This window comes from Ursus maritimus, unplaced genomic scaffold (genome assembly GCF_017311325.1).
Source record: "Ursus maritimus isolate PB19 unplaced genomic scaffold, ASM1731132v1 scaffold_11, whole genome shotgun sequence".
Lineage (NCBI taxonomy): Eukaryota > Metazoa > Chordata > Mammalia > Carnivora > Ursidae > Ursus > Ursus maritimus.
The window spans coordinates 20,551,160-20,575,830 of record NW_024423453.1 but is presented as its reverse complement, the minus strand read 5'-3'; the positions used below and the strand labels follow the sequence as shown (position 1 = coordinate 20,575,830).

Here is a 24,671-nt window from a genome sequence, read left to right as displayed (position 1 = left end):
TAGTTAAAAATATCCTACTTTCATAGGGTGGTTCTGAGGATTAAATGAGTTAATACATATTAAATGCCTATAACAGAGCCTGGCCAAAGGTAAGCTCTATTATTTGCTATTATTAAATTGTCAGAATACAAAATATTAAAGCTCTATTATTTTTCTCTCATTTAAAAAATTCTAAATACCTATAAAAATCTAATTACTAAATTCCATTGGAGTTCATAATCTGATTCTGTTTTTCTGAGGACATAAGACTCTTGAATTTAGGGAAGTTTAATAGTATTAGAAATTATACTCACATTTAAGTGACAACATGTAACTAAGAAGTTATCAGTATATAATGGAATCTCAAGAGATAGAGCAAATGAAATGTTCTAAGAATCCTTTAAGAAAGACCTTTTCTTTCTGAAAAATACTATACGTCTCACTTATATGTGGAATCTACAAAAGTTGAATTCACAGAAGCATAGAGTAGAGTGGTGGTTACCAGGGGCAAGGAGGTGGGGGAAATGGGGAGATACCGGCCAAAGATTACAAAGTTTCAGTTACCTAGGATAAATAAATTCTAGAAATCTAATGTATAGCATATGGTGTCTAAAGTTAATAATACTGTATTGTATACTGGAAATTTGCTAAGAAAGTAGATCTCAGGTGTTCTTGCCACCAAAAAAAAAAAGAAAGAAGTACATGAGGAGATGGGTATGTTAATTAGTTCAACTACAGTAATCATTATCATTTCACTATGTATATGTATGTCAAAGCATCATGCTGCACAACTTACATGTAAACAATTTTTACTTTAAAGGAGGCACAATGGGATTCTGGGGGGTGATAAATATGTTTACAATATTGATAATGATTGATGATGGTTTTGTGTGTGTAAGCACATGTCAAAATTTCTGAAAGTATAACATGTTAAATATATCCAATTTTTCATTTTAAAAAAGATATTTTTCTTTCTGATACAGAATATATAAATATACATAATCTCCCAACTGGGAATTTTCAACTTTGCCATGAAATGTTAAGGTCCCTACAAATGGGAAGTTAAGGGCAACCAGTAAAGATTCTTATAGCAGTCACTAATCATATACAATGGTTTCTTAAGATTCACAGATTATCACAACTGACTTTATGGGAAACTAACTCAATCCTAAACTTTACCAAATAAGGTGGGTTTTTTTTTTTTAACGAAAAAATAAAACGGATTTAGATCATTTACTAAATACAATCAGAAACAGTAAGAAAAGGGAAGAAAAATATTTCAGTAGAATATTAATATACTGAAAGGTGTGATTTAAAAGTACTGAAATAAAACTTACTGAAATCACACAGTCGGCCACTGGTTTCTTCAAAGCATTTTCTGAAGTCTCTTTAAGTTTAGCCAACAGCATTCCAGTAACTTGCTCAATTGCAAAAGGTCTCTCTTCTTCTAGGTACCGCACCTAAAACCAAAGTTGAGATATTTATTAAGAGTCAATTTATTCATCCAGTATGTATTTTGTGAGGATCTACTCTATACATTATAGACAACAGTGAAAAAGACAGTCTTTGCTCAAGAAGTTATATTCTGAAAAGATTATTCTAATATCACAACCTCTCATTTCTAAAGTTCAAGTGCCTTATACATAGTATTATAACCAAATTGTTCTCAAAAATGTCTTCCTGAATTAGATCTCTGCCTCCCACAAAAGCAATTTTTTAAAAAAGGCTTTTATTTAAGGGAGAGAGAGTACGCACTTGCACAAGAGCAGGGGCAGAGGGAGCAGGCTTCCCACTGAGCAGGGAGCCGAATGCGGGGCTCAATCCCAGGACCCTGAAATCATGACCTGAGTTGAAGGCAGACGCTTAACTGACTGAGCCACCAGGTGCCTCTCACAAAAGCAATTTTTATCATTCACTTTCCAGGTACATAATGAAGGAGAAAAAGATCAAATAATCTTTCTTTTGAAAGTTAGATCTCTTTTGGGTTTAAAATGAAAGCTTTAGTCATACAGTTTTAGGAAAAGGAATTGAGAACATCAGGAAAGAAAATTTCTCATTAAAAAAAAAGAGGTATGGTATGTATTATTCCAAGGTTTCTGGGAAAATCATAAATTAAGTATTAGAAATGTATACATGAAATTTCAAAATTATGGTTTTTAGACCAAAAAACCACTTCATCTTATACACGGGTTTAAGAGTAGGTTACATTTAAGCACACAAAAGGAAACTTTACAAAGCTTGACAAAGGAATACTGGAAGATGTGTGCTTTAAGTAATCAAACCCTTTTATAATAACCAATAAATTTATGAGCAATACAAAGTTACCTTGGAACCCATATAAAAACTACATTTAATTTACTGAAGAAAAAGTTATGTCTTACTTCTGTGTCTTCAGTGAACAAAATTTTATTCTCTTAACACCAAACTTTGGAAGAGCTTCTCTCAAGCAGCACAATGGACATGCGTTTAAGTGTATATATGTATATTCATGTGGCCATGTTCATCTGTATGAAGTACATATCAGTACTTCACTCCAGTTTATGGCTAAATAATATCCCATTGTATAGGTACCACATTTCATTTATCCACTCATCAGCTGATAACGCTTGGATTGTTCCTACTTTTTGGCTATTATGAATAATGCTATTGTGAACAATCATGTAGTTTTTGTGTGCACATATCATTCATTTCTCTGGTGTATATAACTAAGAGTGAATCTGCTGGGTCATATGGTAACTGTGTTTTGAGATATTCTGTTAGTTTCTGAAAAATCAACAAACATGTTTTTGTTAACCAATCTATAACTTACTGTCTCAGGATGTAGAATTAAAAATCAAGAGTCCATCTCTTACTTGGAAGTAGAGTTTGCTTTAATATAACAATGAATATACTTATGAGGTCCGATTTTACTAAATCACTTATGCCTCTGCCTTTATTGCTTGAAAACTGTTCACCTCTAAAAGTTCTTCAAATAATTTTTCCTTAACAATGAAAGTATTGTTTGGATTTTAAAAATTATTATCTAATTAGAATTTTTTTGTACTCACTAAAGCTTACTACAAAAATTGAATTTTGATATACATGTACTGCGTCCAGAGGAAAAAAGTTAAATTACAAACAGGCAATATTATAACTGGTTTCTTGAATTTAAATATGTTTGTACTCTGGGAAGCTTACCTTAACTCCTGCACTTCCATTAGGCATCTTCTGTAGTTCATAAGGAAGCCTGATCCTTTCCGTTTGCACAATGGGATCATCAAATGATCGCCCATGAAGCTTTTTGAAGCCATGAATTGTATTTCTTACATTCGTGACTATCTGTTGGCAGTAAACATTTTTACCGATATTTAATAAATGCAAAATAAACACTATGCTAATACTTAAGACCACCAAGTCTCTTTATCCTACACATTTGAGTTTAGAATGACACACAATCATTTGTCTAGCTTCCAGCTGAGAGTAAAATTATACAATAAGAAGGTATGCATCTTATCTATTGCCTTCCAAATTCTCTTCCTATCCTAGGAATGTAGACTCAAAATAATGTTTTCAAAAAAGAACAAAAATGTAAAACTTTTCAAGTAATACAGTGAAAATCTATCTACAACTCATCTCTTTGGTTTTCCTCAACCTTTTGCTTTAGTGAATTAATACATTTGAGTTCTCTTCCTTCCACTTTCATTACTGTTTTTATTGAAACACTCTTCCATGTTGCCCCCTTTTTTCCTCTTTGTGAAACTTCTCATATAGCGAGAATGAAATTTCTCACTGTTGAGAAATGCTCCTAGGCTAGTAAATTTAAACTCCTTCTGTGTAGCACGATGCAAAGTTAAAGTATCTTAATTTGCAAATGGCTTATATTTTAGCAAAGTAATTTTTTCTTTAACTAGAACATGTAGTTCAAGCGACAGAATAATACTCAGATCCAGTTGCTGCCCTCTTAGTTAAAGCCAAATAGATCTTGCTCTGGAATTACGATATGAAAACTACCGGGATGCTTAATTGCCACACTAGTGTCTCTTTAGTTTGCTTTCTTCAGAGACTCTGTTATCTATGATATGCTTAGAAGATCACAAAGAATATGAGATGTAAACTTTAGTGAAGAAGTCATTTTGGCACAAACTCAACATTTGTTTATGTACAATATGAAAGTGTAGGAGAAGATAAACATTTTCATATATATACCAATTAGAAGACAACCTTGATAAAAGTCTTAAGCAAAAATTCCTAGATAAATGAGTCAATTATTCCTATAAAATCAGGAGGCAAAAAAATCCCCATTAAACAAAGTTATTTTATGAGGAAAAGAAGACCCAGGTACACATTAAAATTTAAGAAGTAATTGTTAAGGGCTTTTGGTTCAGGGAAATAAAGGCTGAGTAAAATGAACCTCTGACAAAGAATGTTAAAAGTAAATGTTCTACTTATAAGCACTTCAGAAGCCTAGAAATATGAATACTTAAACAGACTCCATGTAAAGTAGCCATATTGGGTTACTCTGGAAATTAGTTCTTCCATCTTCCCCACCTTCTTTTACGAAGACATTGTTTCCTTGTTGAAGTGTATATTCTAGATAGGATACCTCATAGAAAAGCAACCACACAAGGGAAAAAGTGGTGTCATATGGTAGCAACACCCTAACTTCACAAATAAAAGACTTTTTAAAAAATAAAAGAAATATTTTGCAATCCCCAAAGCAAAATATATCTATTAAAATACAAAGAGATTTGGGTCTGTCAAATTTCCCTCCTTCTCTTTTCTCACTCTTAACCACGTAAAGTGGGAGCTTAGTTACCAAGATTCCATTATATTCTTCCTGTAAGTCAAAACATCTACATTAACAATTTACCTGGCTCTTAGCTGCATTTCCAATGGCTCGAGTTCTTGATCCCAAAGATATACAGGCCCTAAACAAGGGAAAAACACAAAGTTTGTTCCCATGGTATGTTTATATTGATATGCCATTATACCGCCTCTCCTTATGAAAAAAATGAATTAAATGTATTAACATAATCATGTAAATTCTAAAAATAGGTTAATGAACCAGAATTTTGCATATTTTTGTCTCATAAGTAATGGAACAGTGGTCAGAATGTTAGAATTTTTAGAATAAATGTTGCTAATAGCTGGCAATGCTCTGTTGGGTCCCAAAATTGTTTTTCGAATTCTACTGGTCTATGACCTACTAAAAAAATTAACTATGCTCAGTAAGGCTGGGTTGCATGGATATAAATCCAGGCTCTGAAATCTTGTAGAAATTACCTAACCATTATTTGTCTCAGTTTCCCATCTGGAAGATAGTGCTGATAATAATACCTACTCACAGGTTTGTGTGAGGATTAAATGAGTATGAATATGGGTAAATGCTTTGAACACTATGACTGCTATTTTTTTAATTACTGCATTTGGATGTAATTCTGCTTATAAAAACAAGTGTGGCGCAATATTTTCATCAAAATATCATTTCATGTTATAATTTAAGAAAGTGTTTCCATGATTTTAGTTGTAACTACAGGTACCATTCATTCAACCAATAACTTTATGAGCACTGTGTGTATTCTAGCTACAATCCCTGTTGTTGGAGAATTTGTAGTCTACAGAAAAAAATCAACATAGGACTATGGACATATGGACCACGAATACTAGAGAAAAAGAATAATCAGTTCTATATGATAAGGCTTAGGAAAAGGAAGTGGTAGAGGTGATTTCTGAATTAACATCTGGAAGAGAAAAAATTTTAATACACATCTGTTTTGTTCAAAAGGACATTCCCAGTATGTAGGTATATATCTATTCTCAATATGATAACCAGAGTGATCCTCTTCAAGACTAAGGTCATGAAATTCCCCTGCTGAAAACCCTCCAATGGTGTCTTGTCTCACAAAGCAAAAGCTTAAGTCTCCCCAACAGCCAATAAAACTCTTTGTGGTCTGGTCCCTGGCTGCTCTACCCTGTAACTTCAAGCTAGACACACTGGTCTCCTTGCTATTTCTAGAATAAGGCAAGCACACTTCTTCCTCAGGGCCTTTGTACATGCTATTCTCTATCTCTGGAACACTTCTAAATATATCCATCCACATGGCTTACACTCTCTCTTTTTTCATGTCTCTGCTCAAATGTCAGTTTATCATCAACACCTTTTCTACCTTATATAAACAACATTTTCTCCTCCTTCCCAACATATACATCTCCCACTGTTTACCTAATTTTATTTTCCTGCATAATGTATCACCATCTGATACAATTTATTTACTGACTATATCTCCACACCAGGGCATGAACTCCATGAGGGCAGATAACGTGTGCTCCATTCCCCTGATCTGCACTATCCAATATGGTAGCCACTAGCCACACATGGCTAATAAAATTTAACCATAATAAAAAATTCAGTTCCTCAGCATTATTCACATTTCAAGTGCTCAACAGCCAACTTTCAAGGGCTTAACAGCCATATGTGGCCAGTGAGTGTAGAGAGAACAGAATATACACAGAACAGAAGAGATATATAGTAGAAAAGAAAGTTCTACTGGACAGTACTGGCCTGGATCATTATCTGGTAATATAGTAAAGGTACTTATTGAATGAATAAATAGATGGCTCCTAAGGTTAATGCTTATTTGGAGAGTAAGAAGAATACAACTTGGCTAGTTTCATTTGACATTTTGATAGCCCTGGGGTCAGATTATACAGGGCCACAAATAACAGGTTATAAACCTGAAATTTATTTCAGTAGGCAAAGGGAACTCATTAAAGGCTTCTGAATAAAGAAGAGAACATTCCATGCTTACACAGAAGATGAACTGAAGAAGAAAGATCCCAGAACTATGCCTTTTTTTTTTTTTTTTTTTTTTTTAAGTAGGCTGCATACCCAGCATGGAGCCCAACATGGGGCCTGAACTCAAAACCTGGAGATCAAGACCTGAGCTGAGATCAAAAGAGTCTGACACTTAACTGACTGAACCACTCAGGTACCCCCCCAGAACAGTGCTTTTTAAGGGTTGAACAAGATACTGTTATATTGGGGGCCACAGCATTTTCAGGGATGGCAAGCAGTTAAATTCATTTAGTTAATAGATTTTGGTTGAGTAATCACTTTACATCTGGCACTCAGTTACTAGAGATATAGTGAGGGGAAAAAAGACATGGTTTTGGCTCTCTTGGAACTTACAGTGATCACACAAATGAAAGTAAACTAGGAGCTACAATAGAGGATATATATCATGCTAGATAAGTAGATAACAGAATTGACCTAGAGGAGGATGATCAGGAAAGGCTGACCCAAGAAAGTGATGAGATTTTAAGGAAGAGTAAATGATGATGGGGGTAGAATTAAAGAAGACTTGGCAGAGATCATTTTGACCAGTGTGAACTGAAGGCTAGAAGTCATCAGTAATCTATATCAGGATGCTGGCAGCTGAGGGGGGAGAAGGAATTAAGAGATATTTAGGAGGGACAACTCAAAGGACTTAGTTACAGACTAGATCTTCACTGTCCAATATATGGTAGCCACCAGCCATATGTGATGATGAAGCACATGAAATGTGGCTAGTATGAATTGAGATATATTCATTTTAAGTGTGAAACATACTATGGACTTTGAAAATTTAATACTTAAAAAGGAATATAAAATATCTCACTGATTTTAAAATATAAAAATAAGATTTTGGATATGTTGAGTTAAATATATTAAAATTAATTTCACCTGTTTTTTTTTAATGATTTTTTATTATATTGTGTTAGTCACCATACAGTACATCCCCGGATTCCGATGTAAAGTTCGATGCTTCATTAGTTGCGTATAACACCCAGTGCACCATGCAATACGTGCCCTCCTTACTACCCATCACCAGTCTATCCCAATCCCCCACCCCCCTCCCCTCTGAGGCCCTCAGTTTGTTTCTCATAGTCCATAGTCTCTCATGTTTCATTCCCCCTTCTGATTACCCCCCCCCTTTCTTTATCCCTTTCTTCCCCTACCGATCATCCTAGTTCTTATGTTCCATAGATGAGAGAAATCATATGATAGTTGTCTTTCTCTGCTTGACTTATTTCACTTAGCATTATCTCCTCCAGTGCCGTCCATGTTGCAGTAAATGTTGAGAACTCATTCTTTCTGATAGCTGAGTAATATTCCATTGTATATATGGACCACAGCTTCTTAATCCATTCATCTGTTGAAGGGCATCTCGGCTCCTTCCACGATTTAGCTATTGTGGACAATGCTGCTATGAACATTGGATTTCACCTGTTTCTTATCTTTTTGTTGTAACTACTAGAACATTTATGCATGTTGCTAACATAGTTTTACTGAACAGTGCTGGAATAGAAAGAGGAAGAGGCAAGTATCACCACTGATGTCTAGGTTTCCCATTTGCATAACGGAGTAGAGTAGTGTCATTAATGAGACAGAAAACACTAGGAGGAACAGGTTTGAGGATGGACCATCATAGTGCTAATTTGGACATGCTGCGACTGAGTATGTTTGAGACATCCAAGCAGATCATCTTTTCCAAATAACTCCTTGATTCAACGTAGTCCCTGCCAGAGTAGGTATCTGCATACCTAATATGGTTATCTATGTGGATGGTTGGCATTCCATCTTAAAGTTCATCAGAGAAAATATGGATTTGCCATCTCTTACTTAGCCTATTTTATTATAATCTGTCCTCTCAACTCCATTATTTGGACACACTTAAGAATACTTTTAATTTTTTAATACTAGGCTACCATCACTTGAGTACATAGAAAATCTTATTCTTAGATTGATTCTCAAGAAGTTAACTTCTCTTAGAACACTGGAGCCAAATAATATTGATTCAACTATCAATTAGTAAGTGCTGGATTCTTTGAAACATGCTGCACACAAATATGACTTCCCAGAGAAAGCTAAACAGTTACCATTATTAGATATTCTCTGAAGTTAAAAGTAGGCAACTTTTAAAGTTTAAACAACTTAATGTTACAGCTTGGAAATACCCAGTTTCAATACACAGACAACCCTCCTCACATAGCTAAAAAAGGGCTTCAAACTCCTTCAATTTTCTTTCAAAAACATTCTGGAATACAACCATTACATACATACTTCCTAAGTATTTTCAGAAAAGCCAAAATACCTAGCATCTCTCAAAACTTTTACCTGACTTTACTAACACCAACGGAAATAAACACATTATACCATACTTTAGAGGCGGACAGAAAAGTTTTTACAGAAAGGCTATTCAACAGTTTACCCAAATGTATATTGCATAATCCATTTATATTATACTTTCTATACTTTATTTCAACTGCTATTTAGAAATTCCATCTCATCCCTAAAATCAAACAAAACAAAACAAATGGTTTACAATGCAGCTTAAATCTATAATTTCGAATCTGATACTGCCACCACAGTGGTAATCCCAGATTCTCAGAGAATTCCACAAAATTCTGAACAAAACATCTAAATGTCCTATGTCACTTTTGGTAGAAGAAAGCCACAAAAAATCAAATGACAGGTGTTAATTTAATAAAGCTGTATTTTGGGTCACCTGGGTGGCTCAGTCAGTTAAACATCCAACTCTTGATTTTGGCTCAGGTCATAATCTCAGGGTTGTGAGATCAAGCACCATGTTGGCCTCCACCCTCAGTGGAGAGTCTGCTTGAGATTCTCTCTCTCCCTCTACCTCTGATCCTCCTTCCCCCAATGCATGCTATCTCAAATAAATAAATCTTAAAAAAAAAAAAAAAGCTGTATTTGTATTTTCCCTTAAAACTTAAGATTAATTTTCTTTCTCCCTCATAAAACTTATTTTTATAAGGCCAAGCATGATCAGGCTGGAAAAAACACATACTGTCAAAAGACTATGAGATTTTTCACCTAAGAGGTCAGTACTCTTAAATCTGTTCACTTTGTCAGGCTCTACTAAGGATTCAAAGCCTCTTGATTTTACCACTTTCATTTTTAAAATAACCCTATTTTAAAAACTGTAAGATCACAATTACTATTTATAGCCTCTTCTGTTATCAAGTACATATTAAGAAAACAATAGCTGAATGAATGATGATATAAAAGGGCAATCAATTGGTTTAAATCAGGAGGTCAGCTCCTGAGATGTCAGAAGCACTCCTTCCACTCCTCACCCCCAGAGTGTCAACCAAAAATGTATCTTCTGATATTGTCAGATGTGTCCTAAGGGGCAACATTTCCAACCGAGAACCACTGCCTTATAGGATCATTTTCCAAATACTGTTCTGTGGAATAGAATTCCTTGGAGGTTCAAATAAGTTGGGGGAAAACGTTCTTTCCTGGGAGTGTTTCAATGCCTATAAACAAATTAATGGATCTGCGAAGTTCTGCAGTAAAGAAAACATATGGTTATTATTTCTCGAGGTTAACTATCTGGGGAAAAAATTGCCCTAGAAGGAAGTGGGGGAGGAATGTTCTCAAAAAGACTTATGGTTGCCATTTGCTTTCTAGCTTGTTACTTAGAAAAATAAGACGACTTTTTTTTTTAAGATCTGAGAGGAAGACAGCGGAAGCATCCGTACATGCACAGAGGGGGGTGGGCAGATAGAGAATCCTCAAGCAGATTACCAACTGAGAGTGGAGTCTGACAAGGGGCTCCATCCCAGGACCCTGAGATCATGACCTGAGCCGAAATCAAGAGTCAGCCACTTAACAGACTAAGCCACCCAGGTGTCCCCCAAAATAAGATTTATTTTAGGCACATATGATTTAGTAATAACAAAAACTTTCCAGTCTTTCAGTATGGACAATGGATAAAACTTTTTAACATATAAAAAATAAAAATTTCTTTTAATCTAAATGCTTTTAATAAATGTGCCTAATTCATAAACAAATTGGTTCACAATTTGAAACTATTAACAGAAACCACACACAGTTGAACCTGAACAATGAGGGAGTTAGGGGTGCTGAATCCCTGCACAGTAGAAAATCCATGTATAATTTTTAACTCCCCACATAACTACTAATAGCCTACTGCTGACCAGAAGCCTTATTAATAAGTTAACACATATATTATATGTATTATACACTGTGTTCTTATATTAAGCTAGAGAAAAAGAAATGTTATTAAGAAAATTTTAACAAAGAGAAAATACATTCACAGTAGTGTATTGTATTTATAAAAAAAAAAAAAAAAAAAAGTCCACATATAAGTGGACCTGCACAGTTCAAACCCATGTTGTTCAAGGGTCAACTGTACTTAGGTAGACATATTTAAAAAGCTGATTAGTTATATTAAATTAGATATATTTAACTGTTAGATATATTATTTGAAAAGCTGATTATCTTAAATTCCACAGGTCAAATTCCAATAATGCACCATAATTTTAAAGTTCTTTTGATTATGACTGACTAGACAAGGGGTTTACAAGTTACCATTTGCCACCCATTTTTGTAAATAAAGCTTTATCAGAACACAGCTATGCTGATTAATTTGTATTGTAGCGACCACATACGAAAGACTACCATAGCATGTTAAACACCTTAAACTCACAATAGATAGTATGTAATTTGTACTTATCATTCCTTGCCTTCTAGAAACTTTTCAGAATTTCTCATTCCCAAATTCAAGGCAATAACTAAAGATTCATTTTGTTTTATTATAGAACACATTCATATTAAAAGATTCTATAGTCTTAGCTTTGGCCATGCTAATGTATGAACCATCTGCCTTTCCACTCCACTTAGCACAATTAAAAAAAAAAAAAAGAAAAGCAAAGGTATTCATTGAATTGTTTTTGTCAGTAGCAAAATAATAATTTGAAATGCCCACTAACAGTAGTGCACCTATCAATGGAATACTGTACAGCCATTTAAATAAACAAGGTAGATTAGGTCAGAATGGCTAAAATCAACAACACAAGAAACAACAGGTGTTGGCAAGGATATGGAAAGGGGAACCCTCTTGCACTGTTGGTGGGAATGCAAACTGGTGCAGCCACTCTGGAAAACAGTATGGAGGTTCCTCAAAAAGTTAAAAATAGAACTACACTATGATCTAGCAGTTGCACTACAAGGTATTTACCCAAAGGAGCTAGAGAGTATTATGCTAAGCAAAATAAGTCAGAGAAAGACAAGTACTGTATGATTTCACTCATATGTGGAATTTAAGAAACAAATAAAAAAGAGAGAGGCAAACCAAGAAACAGATTCTGAACTATAGAGAACTGATGGTTACCAGAGGGGAGGTGGGTGAGATAGGTGATGGGAATTAAGGAGGGCACTTGTGATGAGCACCGGGTGCTGAATGGAAGTGTTGAATCACTAAATTGTACACCTGAAACTAATACTACACTGTGTGTTAACTGAAATTAAAAAACTTAAAAAAAAAATAAAAAATTTTAAAATGAGGTAAATTAGAACTATACACAAGTTTGAGATGTCCACAATATATTAGAAGTGCAAAATACATATCATGTAATCCTACTTTTGTTAAAAAAACAAATAGAAAAAAATCCCAGTTATGTACACATACACTTGCATAAAATTAAAAACATACATATTAAAGTTTACTAGGTGGTTGGGAAGGGCTGGAGATTTACTTTCTCATTTGTATTTAAAATATTTTAAATCAAAGTTAATGTAAGCTCATAATAGGATATACAAAGCCAATTCATATGGCACAAAGAATATCTAAATAAAATTTAAAAGCCTCCCCCCCTCACTTCCCCAACTGCTATCACCATGAAAAGTCCTCCTCCTACTCAACTATAGCCACTACTAACCTCTGGAGTTTGGCATTTCCTATGTATAAAAATGTTTATTTTTAATAACCCAAAGTAAATGATTTCTATGTGTGTGCACTGAAGAGGACATCTCAAAGTAATGTATAAATAATATATTCCCATATTTCCAGATTATTCATACACTGGTAAAGAAACAGGGAAAATGAAGGCAGGGAAACAGGGAAATGAAGACAGAAAACCAGAGAACTGAATACTAGGTCTGATCATACAGAATTCTGATAAAATACACCTAATAAAAATCTCTTGAAATACTTTCACTTAAAAAAAAATCCATTTTCCTTATTGTAAAATATCTTCATAAAAATTCAAAACATTACAGACTATGTATTAAAGCACACCCTCCATAATTCTACCCGTAAGAAATATTCAGTCTGTAGTTTACAGTCTACCACACTGCTTTCCTCCATATACTTATACTAACCTATTTTGTGTTGGTACATATTTTAATGAATTTTTTAAACAAAGTAAGATTTTTTTACATGTTCTTAAATAGCTTAAAAGCACATTAAAACATTTTAAAACAGTTCTTAGAAACTAGTCAAGAACAGATACTACAGCAAAGATGTTTCTCAGCCAGATAATTTGTTTCTTTGATTGTTATACCCTCATTAACATAATATGGATATACCATACTTATGCCAATAGATAATGGAAGGACACTGGGATTCTGGGGTTAAAAGAGGCCTGAAACAATCAGTTTCATTGCTTACAAGTTCTTGGCCAAAACAGTTAAGTTTGCTTTAGGGTTATGAAAAAAGCTAATATTACTGAACTCACAGAACTGATGTAATATGTATGACAATAGAAGCATAACACTTGTCACATAGCAATCACTATTATCAACAAAAGCAGAGTGTTTTAGCTGATCACATACTTTAGTATTGAATGAAGGTTCTTGGCTACAGTTTTTTTTTTTTCCCATGTATGAAACTAATCACTTTGATATAATTTAAGCCTGGGATGGAAATTCCAAACCTCACATCTATGCTTAATTGAACAATACAAACTTATCCAAAAATGTGCATACTCAGTTATTCTAAGAATTTATTTGAAAGAATTATAAGGGTCAAAAATTTAGTTACAAAGATAGTTATTGCAGTATGACTTATAAAATATAAACAATCTCACTGTCCAAAAAGGGATGGATTAAAGAATACATAGAAGTATGTATTACATAGAGGTTACCAAACAGACTATAAATATAAAGTATAATCTATCCTTGAAACACAGAGAAAACCATCTGGAAGTTTTATTTCTGGATGGAGGAATTAAATTTTTACTTTCATCTTTTAATGTGCCTACATCTCTACAATGAACATGTACTGTTTGTGTAACAACTGTTTTAAATAAGAAAGTGTTCTGAGATTAATTTTTTTCCTCTTCAATTTACGCATGTTAATTTCCTTCTCCCTCTTCAATTTATGCATGAGAGAAGAGCTGCTAGTACAAGCCCTTCAACTGTACAGAAGGGGAATCTGAAGAATAGGTTAAATTACTTGTTCTTAGTCCCTTAACTGTAGGCCAAAACTTAAGCAATTACCTTTTCCATTAAACTGTCCTTGGTTTATACACTGGACCTTCCCATGTATACACAATCAGGTATGTTAAAGAATGAAACAAATGTTAAAAAGCATAAATGCCAAAACCAACTAAATGGAACATTTCCTTCCTCTTTCCACAAGGTCCTTTTGCAATGTATTTGGAAACACCTATGTCTTATTACCTTGGTATCAGTGACTGGAACAGGGAAAAAAAGTGTTTGAAAGCTTGTTTATCTAGCTCATTAAATACTGTGGTATATTAGAAAATTTACAGGTTCTCTAATTAGGCTTTTTGCAAGATATGTATTCAATAAACGAAGGTCCAAGAATCTGGAAAAGCTGTTTTCACTCAATAATTTAAGCTCCACAGAGTAAATACAGTGTAAGAACAGACTACAGTGAAGTATTAGTTCAGTAACAATAAAAGATCCTGAGGTAAATAACAGTACACAGCCATGAAAAGAAGGGCAGAGTTGCTGATGCAAGCTGAGAATACTTCCACTTTAGCAATTTTCTAGTTTGGATTAGGTTCATTAAACCTAGGTATTTGTGACTCTTACACACAGATCAGAAATATCGTATTTATCTCAGCAATATAGAATTAGCCAATGTACCTAAGAAGAGTAGCAAAGAGACTTCTAGAACATGAAAATGAGCAGCCTAATTTTTAAAGAACTCTCTGTAAGTCTGGCCAGGTTCTTTAAAGAGTCATGGGCTCACTACTAAGACTTTTGAGCTGGAAATGCAGTATCTGTCTTACAGCTCCGGTTTCTGATCTTTTAGGATAAGGCTTTAAGGATTAGAGGAATGTCCATCCTACTGCTCACTCTTTCTCCATGGGCTAAGTCCCTGAAGCCAGAGACTGCCTCCATTAACCTCTACTCTCCTGAAAGAGGACAATGGATTTTACTGGTTCTTTTCTGGCAGCCTGTATCTGTTGTGGCTTAAAACAAGATCTTGCAGACATAAAGTCATAAAACAGTCCACAATTACTGCTTCGGCCTCTCATTGTGCATAAAGGCTGGAAAAAGACATAAAAGGACACAAAACTTGTAACAGTACTATGAAGATTAACTGATCTATGCTCATATTTGAGAATTTAAAAATGCAAAATTTCAACAGAATATGATGTATATATCTAGAAAAAGGTGGTATAAAACCTTCCAGAATATTCTTTGAAAAAAACGAAAGCACAGACTGCTTCAAGTAAGCTACTCTTCAACATCTCCTCAACATATTTTTAAATTATTCATAAAGTTATAGTAATTTTATCATTTAAAGGCTTAGCTTAACACTGATCTTAAAATTAGTCTCATATTTATGAATTATATTTTGGGTCATCTTAAAGTGTCAAATCAAGATGTTTAGTTACTTTTTCACAGAAAGTAAGACATGAACAGTTGGTTTGTTCACAAAATTACCAGTAACAGAGCTGACAACAAAAGGCTAGTTTTTCACATACCTGTCTTAATTATTCTTTGTCTAATTATTCTTTGCCAACAAACTTCGCAGGCCAAAGAAACAATGGAACGTGTGGAAACATGTTTCCGTGACATAATGCCACTCCTAAGTCTTTCATTAAGTGTTCATAAACGAATCACTCCATAATCCTGTTTATACAGGACAGCCGCCTCTGATTCTATAATTCATTCTGTAGAAATTCGCTTTTGATAGGTTCTGGCTGCACCGCCTTCCATTAATGGACATACATTACCAATACAACACAGGAGGCCAACAACTCCCATCCCCGATTCCCTGTTAATGCATCGTTAATATACGCCACTGGAAACCAGTCCGATTACCTCGAATTTTCAAGGACACTGGGGTAAAACCCCGAACACCTCAACAACTTATTAAAAAAAAAAAAAAAAGTCTTTCTGAGCCAGAACCTGCAACTCATCTGATGTGTGCAGTCTAAGCTTACACTTCTTACTTTTCTGAAAAGCTGTCACGCAGAGAGAGATGGGGGAAAGGAGGAAGGGCAGAATGAGGAATTCTTTAGTCAGCTAATGGGAGATACCCGCCCGCAGCGGATAATCCCACGCAAGCCCTCCTAGAGGTAACCAGACATCTTTTCAGGGATTTGTTCAGGATATCGAGGTGGTTCTGCACCACTCCTCAAAAACTAAAACAGGCCCACTGGGGAACAGAGGCAGGGGTGGTGATGTGGGCGTGAGTGGGTACAGAAAAGAGATGCGCCAACTATTAGAGTGAAGTCCCTTGTCCTTTAAGGAAAAGCAGCTTTGCAGTGCGACGAAGTCCGACTCCCACCTGGGCCCGCCAACCAGCGGTCTCCAGAGACTGCAGTTGATGGACTGCACCTGTCATCACACGGTTCCGCGCGCAGCAGAAGAAACCAGCAGGCAGGACCAACGGAGGATCGGGAGAAAACATTTGTTAGGGTCGGGGTTATGATCAAGCCAAGGCACTTACGGGGTACACCTATCGCTGTACTCATTGGCGATGGTCTCGATGCCGCCACTCCTTGCTACAGCGATGTAGCAGTTGAGAAAGCCGAGGTCAATGCCAACCACAGACATCCCGCCGCCTAATCGTCGGGGTGCTGGTGCTGAAGCCTCCTGTGCGGGAACCGCGTCCTTTTCTGAGCTGTTGCTCCAGGAATTGGGACTCCTACGAGAAGCAAAGGAGAGATAACCCGAAGTCGCTACGCATTAAATCTAGGGCAGCGCGTCCGGGACCAGAGGAGGAGATACAGGCCTCCCGCGCCGCTTGCTCCGCGGCCTCGGTCTCTCTCCACTGCGGTTCGACCGCCTCCAACCGGCGGTTACAGAGGTCTGCGCCTGCGCGCTCGGCCGCCGGGGAGGTGCGCGAGCTGCCGCTCTGCGCCCGAGGCTGCTCCACGCCTCGACTTCGGCCGCTTCCGTCAGTACTCGGGCAACGGCTGCCCGAGAAGCTGAGGGTTCGAGAAAGATCTGGAAAATGGAGGCGGCTGAGCTAGACGAGGGTGGGAGGGAGAAGGCGGAGCGGGGAGGATCAGGGAGGAGAGGACGGAAAGCAAAGGTAGTTTGCTCGCCATCGCGCGGCAGCTCGGAGAACTGCGACTGGGTTAGGTGAGAGGCAGCCGGCCGGCCCCGCGCTTTGCCAACGAGTTTTGAAGCACCCCTTTTGGGTTGTTTGTGGCAACCAGAGGCACGCCTATTACAGCGGCTGGATACTGCCGGGGCTTGCCCGAAGTTGGACGCGCAGGCCGGCACCAGCTGGCTTGCACCACCCCCTCACTCTTTCCCGACGAAGCGCCACCCGCAGCCAGAGTACCCACCCGCCGGCCTCGCCGCCCCGAAGGGCCCATGTGCCGCCAGTCGGAGCGCTCGCAGTTTGGCCGCGCGGTCCTGCCGCCCGCCTACCGCGCCCGGCTCTGTGAGGTGGCGCCCATTGTGCCGTATGGCTGCAGCCTCGCCTCGCCAGCAGGGGCGCAGTCGCTCCCGGGGAAAGGAGTCCTTTTCATTTCACTCGCTGCAATATCTTGTATGAAAGCCAACTGAACAAATTATAGGGTTTGTTTTTCCTTACCAGGGCCTGAAATGCCAAAAACCAAACTTCTACCAAGAAACAAGAGCAGACTGACAACTTCTCCATTCATGTAACTTCCTTTACACCATTACAAAGATGCAGTCTCCTCCACTAACCCTAACCTCTGAAAACCAGTGTTACAGAAAACCGACCTTAAGTCTGTCTGTCACTATGACACCAGGTAAGCCAGTGCATAGCCTCCAGACTCTGACTCCACCCTTTGGTCCGCAGAAAAACAGCCTCGTGTGGTCCAGCTGTCTGCCTTCATTTGATCCGCATCTGTTGTCTAGCTGAAATTTAACCAAATTATAGTTTACACTTACAAAGTTTGGCTGTCTTGTTTCTCCTTGTTCCCTTCGGGGGTTTCCTGTTCCTTTTCTCCCAATTCTTCCCGTGTTTCCTGGTCCTTCTCACCCAATTCTTTGTATGTTTCCCGTTTCCTATTTGTTTCTGTCTTGAAAGAGATTTTTTTACTACTCTCTTTTTCCCTAATTGTTCTCTTAAGAGAACTTAGACTTTTTACTACTATCAATGCTGCAACAGCAGCAGCAGCAAGTGTGACTATAGCTCCTGCTGCTGTTGCTATGAGTAACGTGAAATCCATTTTCAAGGGTAATACTAAGGAAACTGGAATGTATGGTATTGTTTTGATTCCAGTCTTTCTATATTAAAAAATCCCATCTCGCTTCCATTTCACCAGCACACAGGAAGACGGGTAGCTCCTAGCTGACGCCGCCCTCGGTCCTCTTGGATGTGGCTAGACTGGGTGGAGGGGCCTCCCGGCACGCAGTGCGTCAGCAGAACAGGGATTGGGTACTGCTGCCCCCAACAGAACCCTGGGCACCCAGTCCTACTGGGTGCCTCATGGCCTCTAGCTTCCCTCCTCAGTTGCCTCTTCAGCCATCATCCTTTTGAGCCCGCCACCATCTAGATTTTTTACAGAATTATCCTTAAACTCTCCTAGGACCATTTATTTATCCATGCTTTCTGTCTGTAAAATTTGAGGGTGTGAGAGTGATGTTTCTACTAAAGAACGCTTAAAATATTAGGGTAAAAAGAAACAGTTGAGGTCAGGAGCAAGTGGTTATCACCGCATTCTTTACATAATTAAGGGGAGGAAATCAAAGAATCTAGTGGCTAAAAGCATGACAAGCTTTGGGGTCACATAGACTTGGGTTGTAGTCCCAGGCTCACTTAATTTATAGCAGTTGGACCTTTGCCAAATTGCTTAATTCACCAAGTCCCAGGTTCAAAGTCTGTTAAAATGATGATAAATATATTATCATCCTCTTTTTATGATTAAATAATGTAACAATAGTGCCTTACTTGCTGGCACTGAAAAGGCCAAAAAATGGTAGTTATGTCTGTTGCTAGAATATAGGAATTATATTGATTTATTTACATTGATCCATGTATACAGCAACCATGCTGTACTCTCATAAATTCTAGTATTTGTAGTTTCTTGAATTTTCTGTGTGTAGGATATGGTCTGGGAAATAACTAATTTTTTTTCATTTTTAATCCTTCTACTTCTCATTTTTTTATGTTCCCTAAACTCTCTGATGTTGAATATGAGCAGTAATGATGAGCATCTTGTCTTGTGCCTGACGTTAAATACTTGTTTATGATGTAAGAAATTAAAATTATCCTCTTTTCCTAATTTGCTAAGTTTTTCTCATAAGTGGACATTGAAACTTAACAAATGTTGTTTATCTATTGGTATGACCTTTTCTCCCTTAATCTATTAATGTGGTGAATATTAATAGATTTTTCTAATATCCTTGTGTTCCTGGGATAAACCAGTTAAGCCATGACATTCTGATTATTTTTAGATATGTTGGATTTGGCTTGTTATTTTATTTAGAATGTTTGCATTTATAAGTAAGATTAAATTTTCCTTTCTTTACTCATCTTGATGATATCAGGATTATATTAGCCTCCTAGAAGTTGAGAGGTTTTTCTTTTCTCTGGCAAAGTTTTGGTAAAATAAGCCTGTAAACATCTTGACCTGGAATTTAGGAGATTTATGACCACTGGTTAAGTTTTTTTAGTGGTTATAGTCTATGTTTTCTATTATTTCTTGAATCAGTATTGATTTATTTTTTTATTGACAATTTGCCATTTCATCTAAGTTTTCACATTTGTCGGCATAAAGTTGATTATTCACTTATGAGTTTTGAAACTCTCTTCTGTAGTTATAGATCCACTTTTTGATTCTTAATATTGTTTATTTGAATCTTTTTCTCTTGGTTCTTATTACTACTGCTTTGTTAGAAGAACCAGCTTTTGGTTTTCTTGCCTCCTTTATTATGGCTTTGTTTTCTATTTCATCTGCTCTTTATTATTTCCTTCTATTTTTTTATGTTAACTTTGTTTTTTTCCTAATTTTCTGAGTTTAAGACTTCGCTCATTAGTTTTCAGTCTTTCTTGTTTTTTTGTTTTTTTTTTTTTTAAAGATTTTGTTTATTTATTTGACAGAGATAGAGACAGCCAGCGAGAGAGGGAACACAAGCAGGGGGAGTGGGAGAGGAAGAAGCAGGCTCATAGCGGAGGAGCCTGATGTGGGACTCGATCCCACAATGCCGGGATCACGCCCTGAGCCGAAGGCAGCCGCTCAACCGCTGTGCCACCCAGGCGCCCCTTTCTTGTTTTCTAATACGTATATTTGTAACCACAAATTTCTTTCTAGATACCATTCTAATGTGAAGCATGGTATCTATAGTTGAATAATACTGTTATTGTATAATTGAAATTTGCCAAGAGAGTAGAACTTAAAAGTTTTCACCAAGAGAAGAAAAAGGTAAGCATGTGAGGAGATGCACATGTTAATATGTTAAGTAACTGCATGGGATAAATCCTTTTACGATGTATACATATATCAAATCACCACTTTACACTTAAAATATCTTATAATTTTATGTCAGTTATGCCTCAATAAAGCTGGATTTTAAAAATAAAATAAGAAAATACAGCACTTACAATCTATTTTTTAAATACATTTTATTTATTTATTAGGGAGAGAGAGGGCACGTAAGCACCAGCAGAGGGAGAGGGAGAAGCAGACTCCCTGCTGAGCAGGGAGCCCTAAGCGGGGTTGGATCCCAGGACCCGGGGATCATGACCTGAGCCAAAGGCAGACACTACCCAGGTGTCCCAGCACTTACTATTAGATCCTTCTACAGTAGGTAACCAGGCTTATCTCGCAAAAAGAAGCATAGGGCCCCCGGAGTAACAACTTGCATTGCTCCCTTCCACCGCAACCCCTCCGAAGAGCATTTATTGAAATTGGAGACTTTTCTCCAAGATTTCTAGGACCTTTACAGAGAAAAAGAGAATAGATGTTTTTCCAGCTTGAGACCTGTTCTGAACTTTCTTTTTATAGCTCAATAATACTTCCATTAATTTTTAATTTTCAATCTGATTTTTAAAATATTTGTTTTTCAGAGAGATCAATGGGGCACATCATTATCCTCTCACTTTATCTTTGGGCCACCAGAGGAGAGATCACCTTTACTCTCTTCATACTTCGCCTGGTTTTCCACCATCAAATGGCAGCACCCAGGGAGGCCTTTGCCAGATCCTCACTTGCTCTGACTTTCCTGTAGCATTTGGGGCCATTTCTTTTTTTAAAAGATTTTATTGATTGATTGATGATTGACTGATGGCTCTAAGTAACAGAGAACCCATGGCTATTCTCATGGCAAAGCTGAAAGAGGACATTTCCTGCTTCACGCTGCTTTTTGTTGGAGGCCTGGGGGAAGGAGAAAACAGGAGCCTTTTATTCTCTTCATACTTCGCCTGGTTTTAAATTTATGTATTTATATATAAAATACTTATATATAAAATATTTACATATATAATGTTATATATATATATATATATATAATGTTCATGGCATAAAATGGAAACCCTGTTCTAAGAGATTAGAGCAAAAAGCCTGAAGGAAGGTGGGTCTCTGAAGGAGTTTATAGAGCATACCCTGATATCTTAGACTGCTCACCTCCTATTACTTAAGAGAAAAACCTATCTTGCTTAAACCACTATATTTTTTAGTCTCTTTGTTACAGAAGCTTAGCCTTTACTCTCACTGAACTTACTAAAGTATCTTGCATGAGTGACAATGAATCCTCAAGGTAATGGCAGTAAAAATGGAAAGAAAAGAAAAATAAGAAACTTTTAGGAAGTAGAATTTACAAGAGCAAGTGATCTATTTGCTGTTTGAATGAATTAGAAGGTTGGGCCCCAGGCTTCTAGTGTGGGTGACTGGGTAGAATTGGTATATACTGCTAATCAAGGTAGGGGTTATGGAAAGAGAAGCCGGTCTGATTTGAGACAGTGAATAGGTTTTAGAAATGTTGGATTAGAGAAGTCTGTAGTACATAGAGAGAGAAAGGGGTGTAATAGTCAGAATTGCATCTGGAAACAGGAATCTGGGCCAGGCTAAAGAGAAATCTTGAGTGTAACTGGCATATAGATGGTATCTGAAACTAAAGGTATAGAAGAAATGAAGAAGGGAGCATATATAAAGTAAGAAGAGCTTAGGACTGGCCCCAGGAGAATACTAACATTTAACATAGAGTGGAAGAAAAGTAGCCCCTCTGAATTTACATTTAAGTCAATCAGCTAAAGAGAACAAAGGTATCATTTCTTATTTATATAGCACAATGTTCATTTGTGGACAAAAGAACTATTTCAGAAGTTTTATTCAAGCATACCAAAATTCTATTAATGAAAAGTACCAACCCAGAGCAGAAATATAAAATAGTAAAAATTTCTTCAGGGCTTTCTTAGTATAGATTCTTAGTATATATTTTTTGTTGCTTTTTTGCCTTTTTTTTGTTTTTTGTTTTTTTCCCTAGCAAAACTTGCTGTGAGAAAACCATGTAAAATTCGCCAAAATAAATGTAGTTTTATTAAGTATAAATGACTACAAACTTAAAAAATCTTTTTTTTATGGAGGATCTATTTTAATGAAATAAGTAAAGATGAGCTAAAAGAATGAAGCTCTAAGGATGAAATTTCAGGTATTGTTTGGGGATATGGTTTTAGGATGGGAAATTAAAACTCCAACCCAAGAAAATTCTACTCAAGAAGATGCAGCACTAGTAATTTAAGATGAAAAATTGCACACATTTTAAATATACTTTAGCTATGCATTTTCCCATCATTTGTGTTAACATTAAAAAAATTATTTCCTTATGAAATCTCCATTATGATTTTGCTTACTTTAATCTATAGTTAATAACAGCTTAACATAATATATGGTCTTAGCTCAGCCCAGGATACCGAGTACCATTTTACTTCCTTTTGTCCTAAGTATATATCTTTCAGACTTCAAAAATAGACTTTCTGGTCTAGTGATTTAATAATTAAATTCCCGTTTGCCCTCTATTCAAACCATTCAGGATTTTAAAGACCTCTTTCCTCTAAGCATGTCTCAGTACAAATTGAAAACTTTTACATTTTCTTAATCTTTTTTTTTTTAAGATTTTATTTATTTATTTGACAGAGAGACAGCCAGTGAGAGAGGGAACACAAGCAGAGGGAGTGGGAGAGGAAGAAGTAGGCTCACAGCAGAGCAGGGAGCCTGATGCGGGACTCGATTCCAAGACCCTGCCATCACGCCCTGAGCTGAAGGCAGACGCTTAATGACTGAGCCACCCAGGTGCCCCTCTTAGTTAATCTTTATATAGGAGACTATTATTTTAATTGTTTTTCTGTGGGCAAATATATCCTCCTTTTCTTATGGCAAATACAACTAACTATAGTATAGAAGGAAAGGAAATTATTTTTTATTTTGTTTCTGTAACTTTCTGTATTATGTTGACCACTGCAAAAACTCATGCTGAGAATTTTCAAGAGTTAATTTTTTTCCCTCATGATAACACTAATATATTAAAAAGTATAGTTTGGATTATTTGCCTTAAAATGTACTTTTGCCACTGTGCACCAGGAAGTTCACCTACTCCATTTCTGCTCCTTCACAGCCTCCAAAATCTCTGTATAGTTTACCCCTCTAGCTTAACGTTCCTTTACCTGCTAAAATGTTAAAATCTTGGGGATTTCAAATGTACTATCTTCTACAACATTTCTGAAAAACAAGACAAACTCTTGTATAAAACCTTGGAAACCCTGTTTTCTGTCTTTAAGTCAGTTCCAAAGTATGACAAAATTTTTTTTAGTTTCTGCTTATTAATGAAGTTAGAATCAAGGAAAAAAGCTCATATACAACAGTTTTAAACTTTATTATCAATACAGAGTACACAAACTAATTTTCAAAGGTATATTTTTTTGTTCCAAGATATATTCACATTAGCCAGATTTTATTTATTTTAAAAATAAAAGCAGACACACCATTCTACATCTTTTCCATCTACATGTTTATAGTGTTATAAAGTCATCAATTTTTTATGATCAGATCTAGAATCTGTGCTTATAACAGGTATATGATAACATAAACTATACATAGTAATATCTGAGCTGTCTTAATAGAGATGTTGTAGAAGAAAGTTTACTTCTGCCCATAAATATGATGACATCTCCTGATAAGCTTTTAAGAAATTATTTGTCATATCATATGATTTTAAAAGATGAGAAGGCAGTTATATTAAAAGAATAGCATTTAAAAAGAATATACTTTCATTTCTTAGATTTAGTATTATACATTTTAATTTTCCATCACAAAAGAAAAGGATTTTAAACTAATAGAAATAACACATACTACTTCTAAGTCAAATGTCTCATTAAAGTAAGTTTGAGTCCAAATGGGAAAGAAACCCACATTTATCTGATTTTTAGCATTTAAAATCCTTGAAAAAGCATATGCTTTATTACAGAATTAGGATTCCAAAAAATACTGACAGTAATAAC

At 36.2% G+C, this 24,671-nt stretch overlaps 1 protein-coding gene across 1 annotated transcript in view; it reads right to left on the bottom strand.

Annotated features, from left to right (window-relative positions):
- The window catches only part of HSPA4L (heat shock protein family A (Hsp70) member 4 like), a 51,869-nt gene extending 33,924 nt beyond the window's left edge, over nt 1-17,945 (bottom strand). Inside the window, exons 1-4 of the mRNA XM_040626293.1 lie at nt 16,704-17,945; nt 4,829-4,886; nt 3,157-3,297; nt 1,317-1,439 (exon numbers count right to left, since the gene is read on the bottom strand). Coding sequence (XP_040482227.1) covers nt 1,317-1,439; nt 3,157-3,297; nt 4,829-4,886; nt 16,704-16,810 — 429 coding nt within the window. The 5' untranslated portion in view covers nt 16,811-17,945. The remainder of the gene's footprint in view (nt 1-1,316; nt 1,440-3,156; nt 3,298-4,828; nt 4,887-16,703) is intronic.
- Between the last annotated feature and the right edge of the window lie 6,726 nt (nt 17,946-24,671).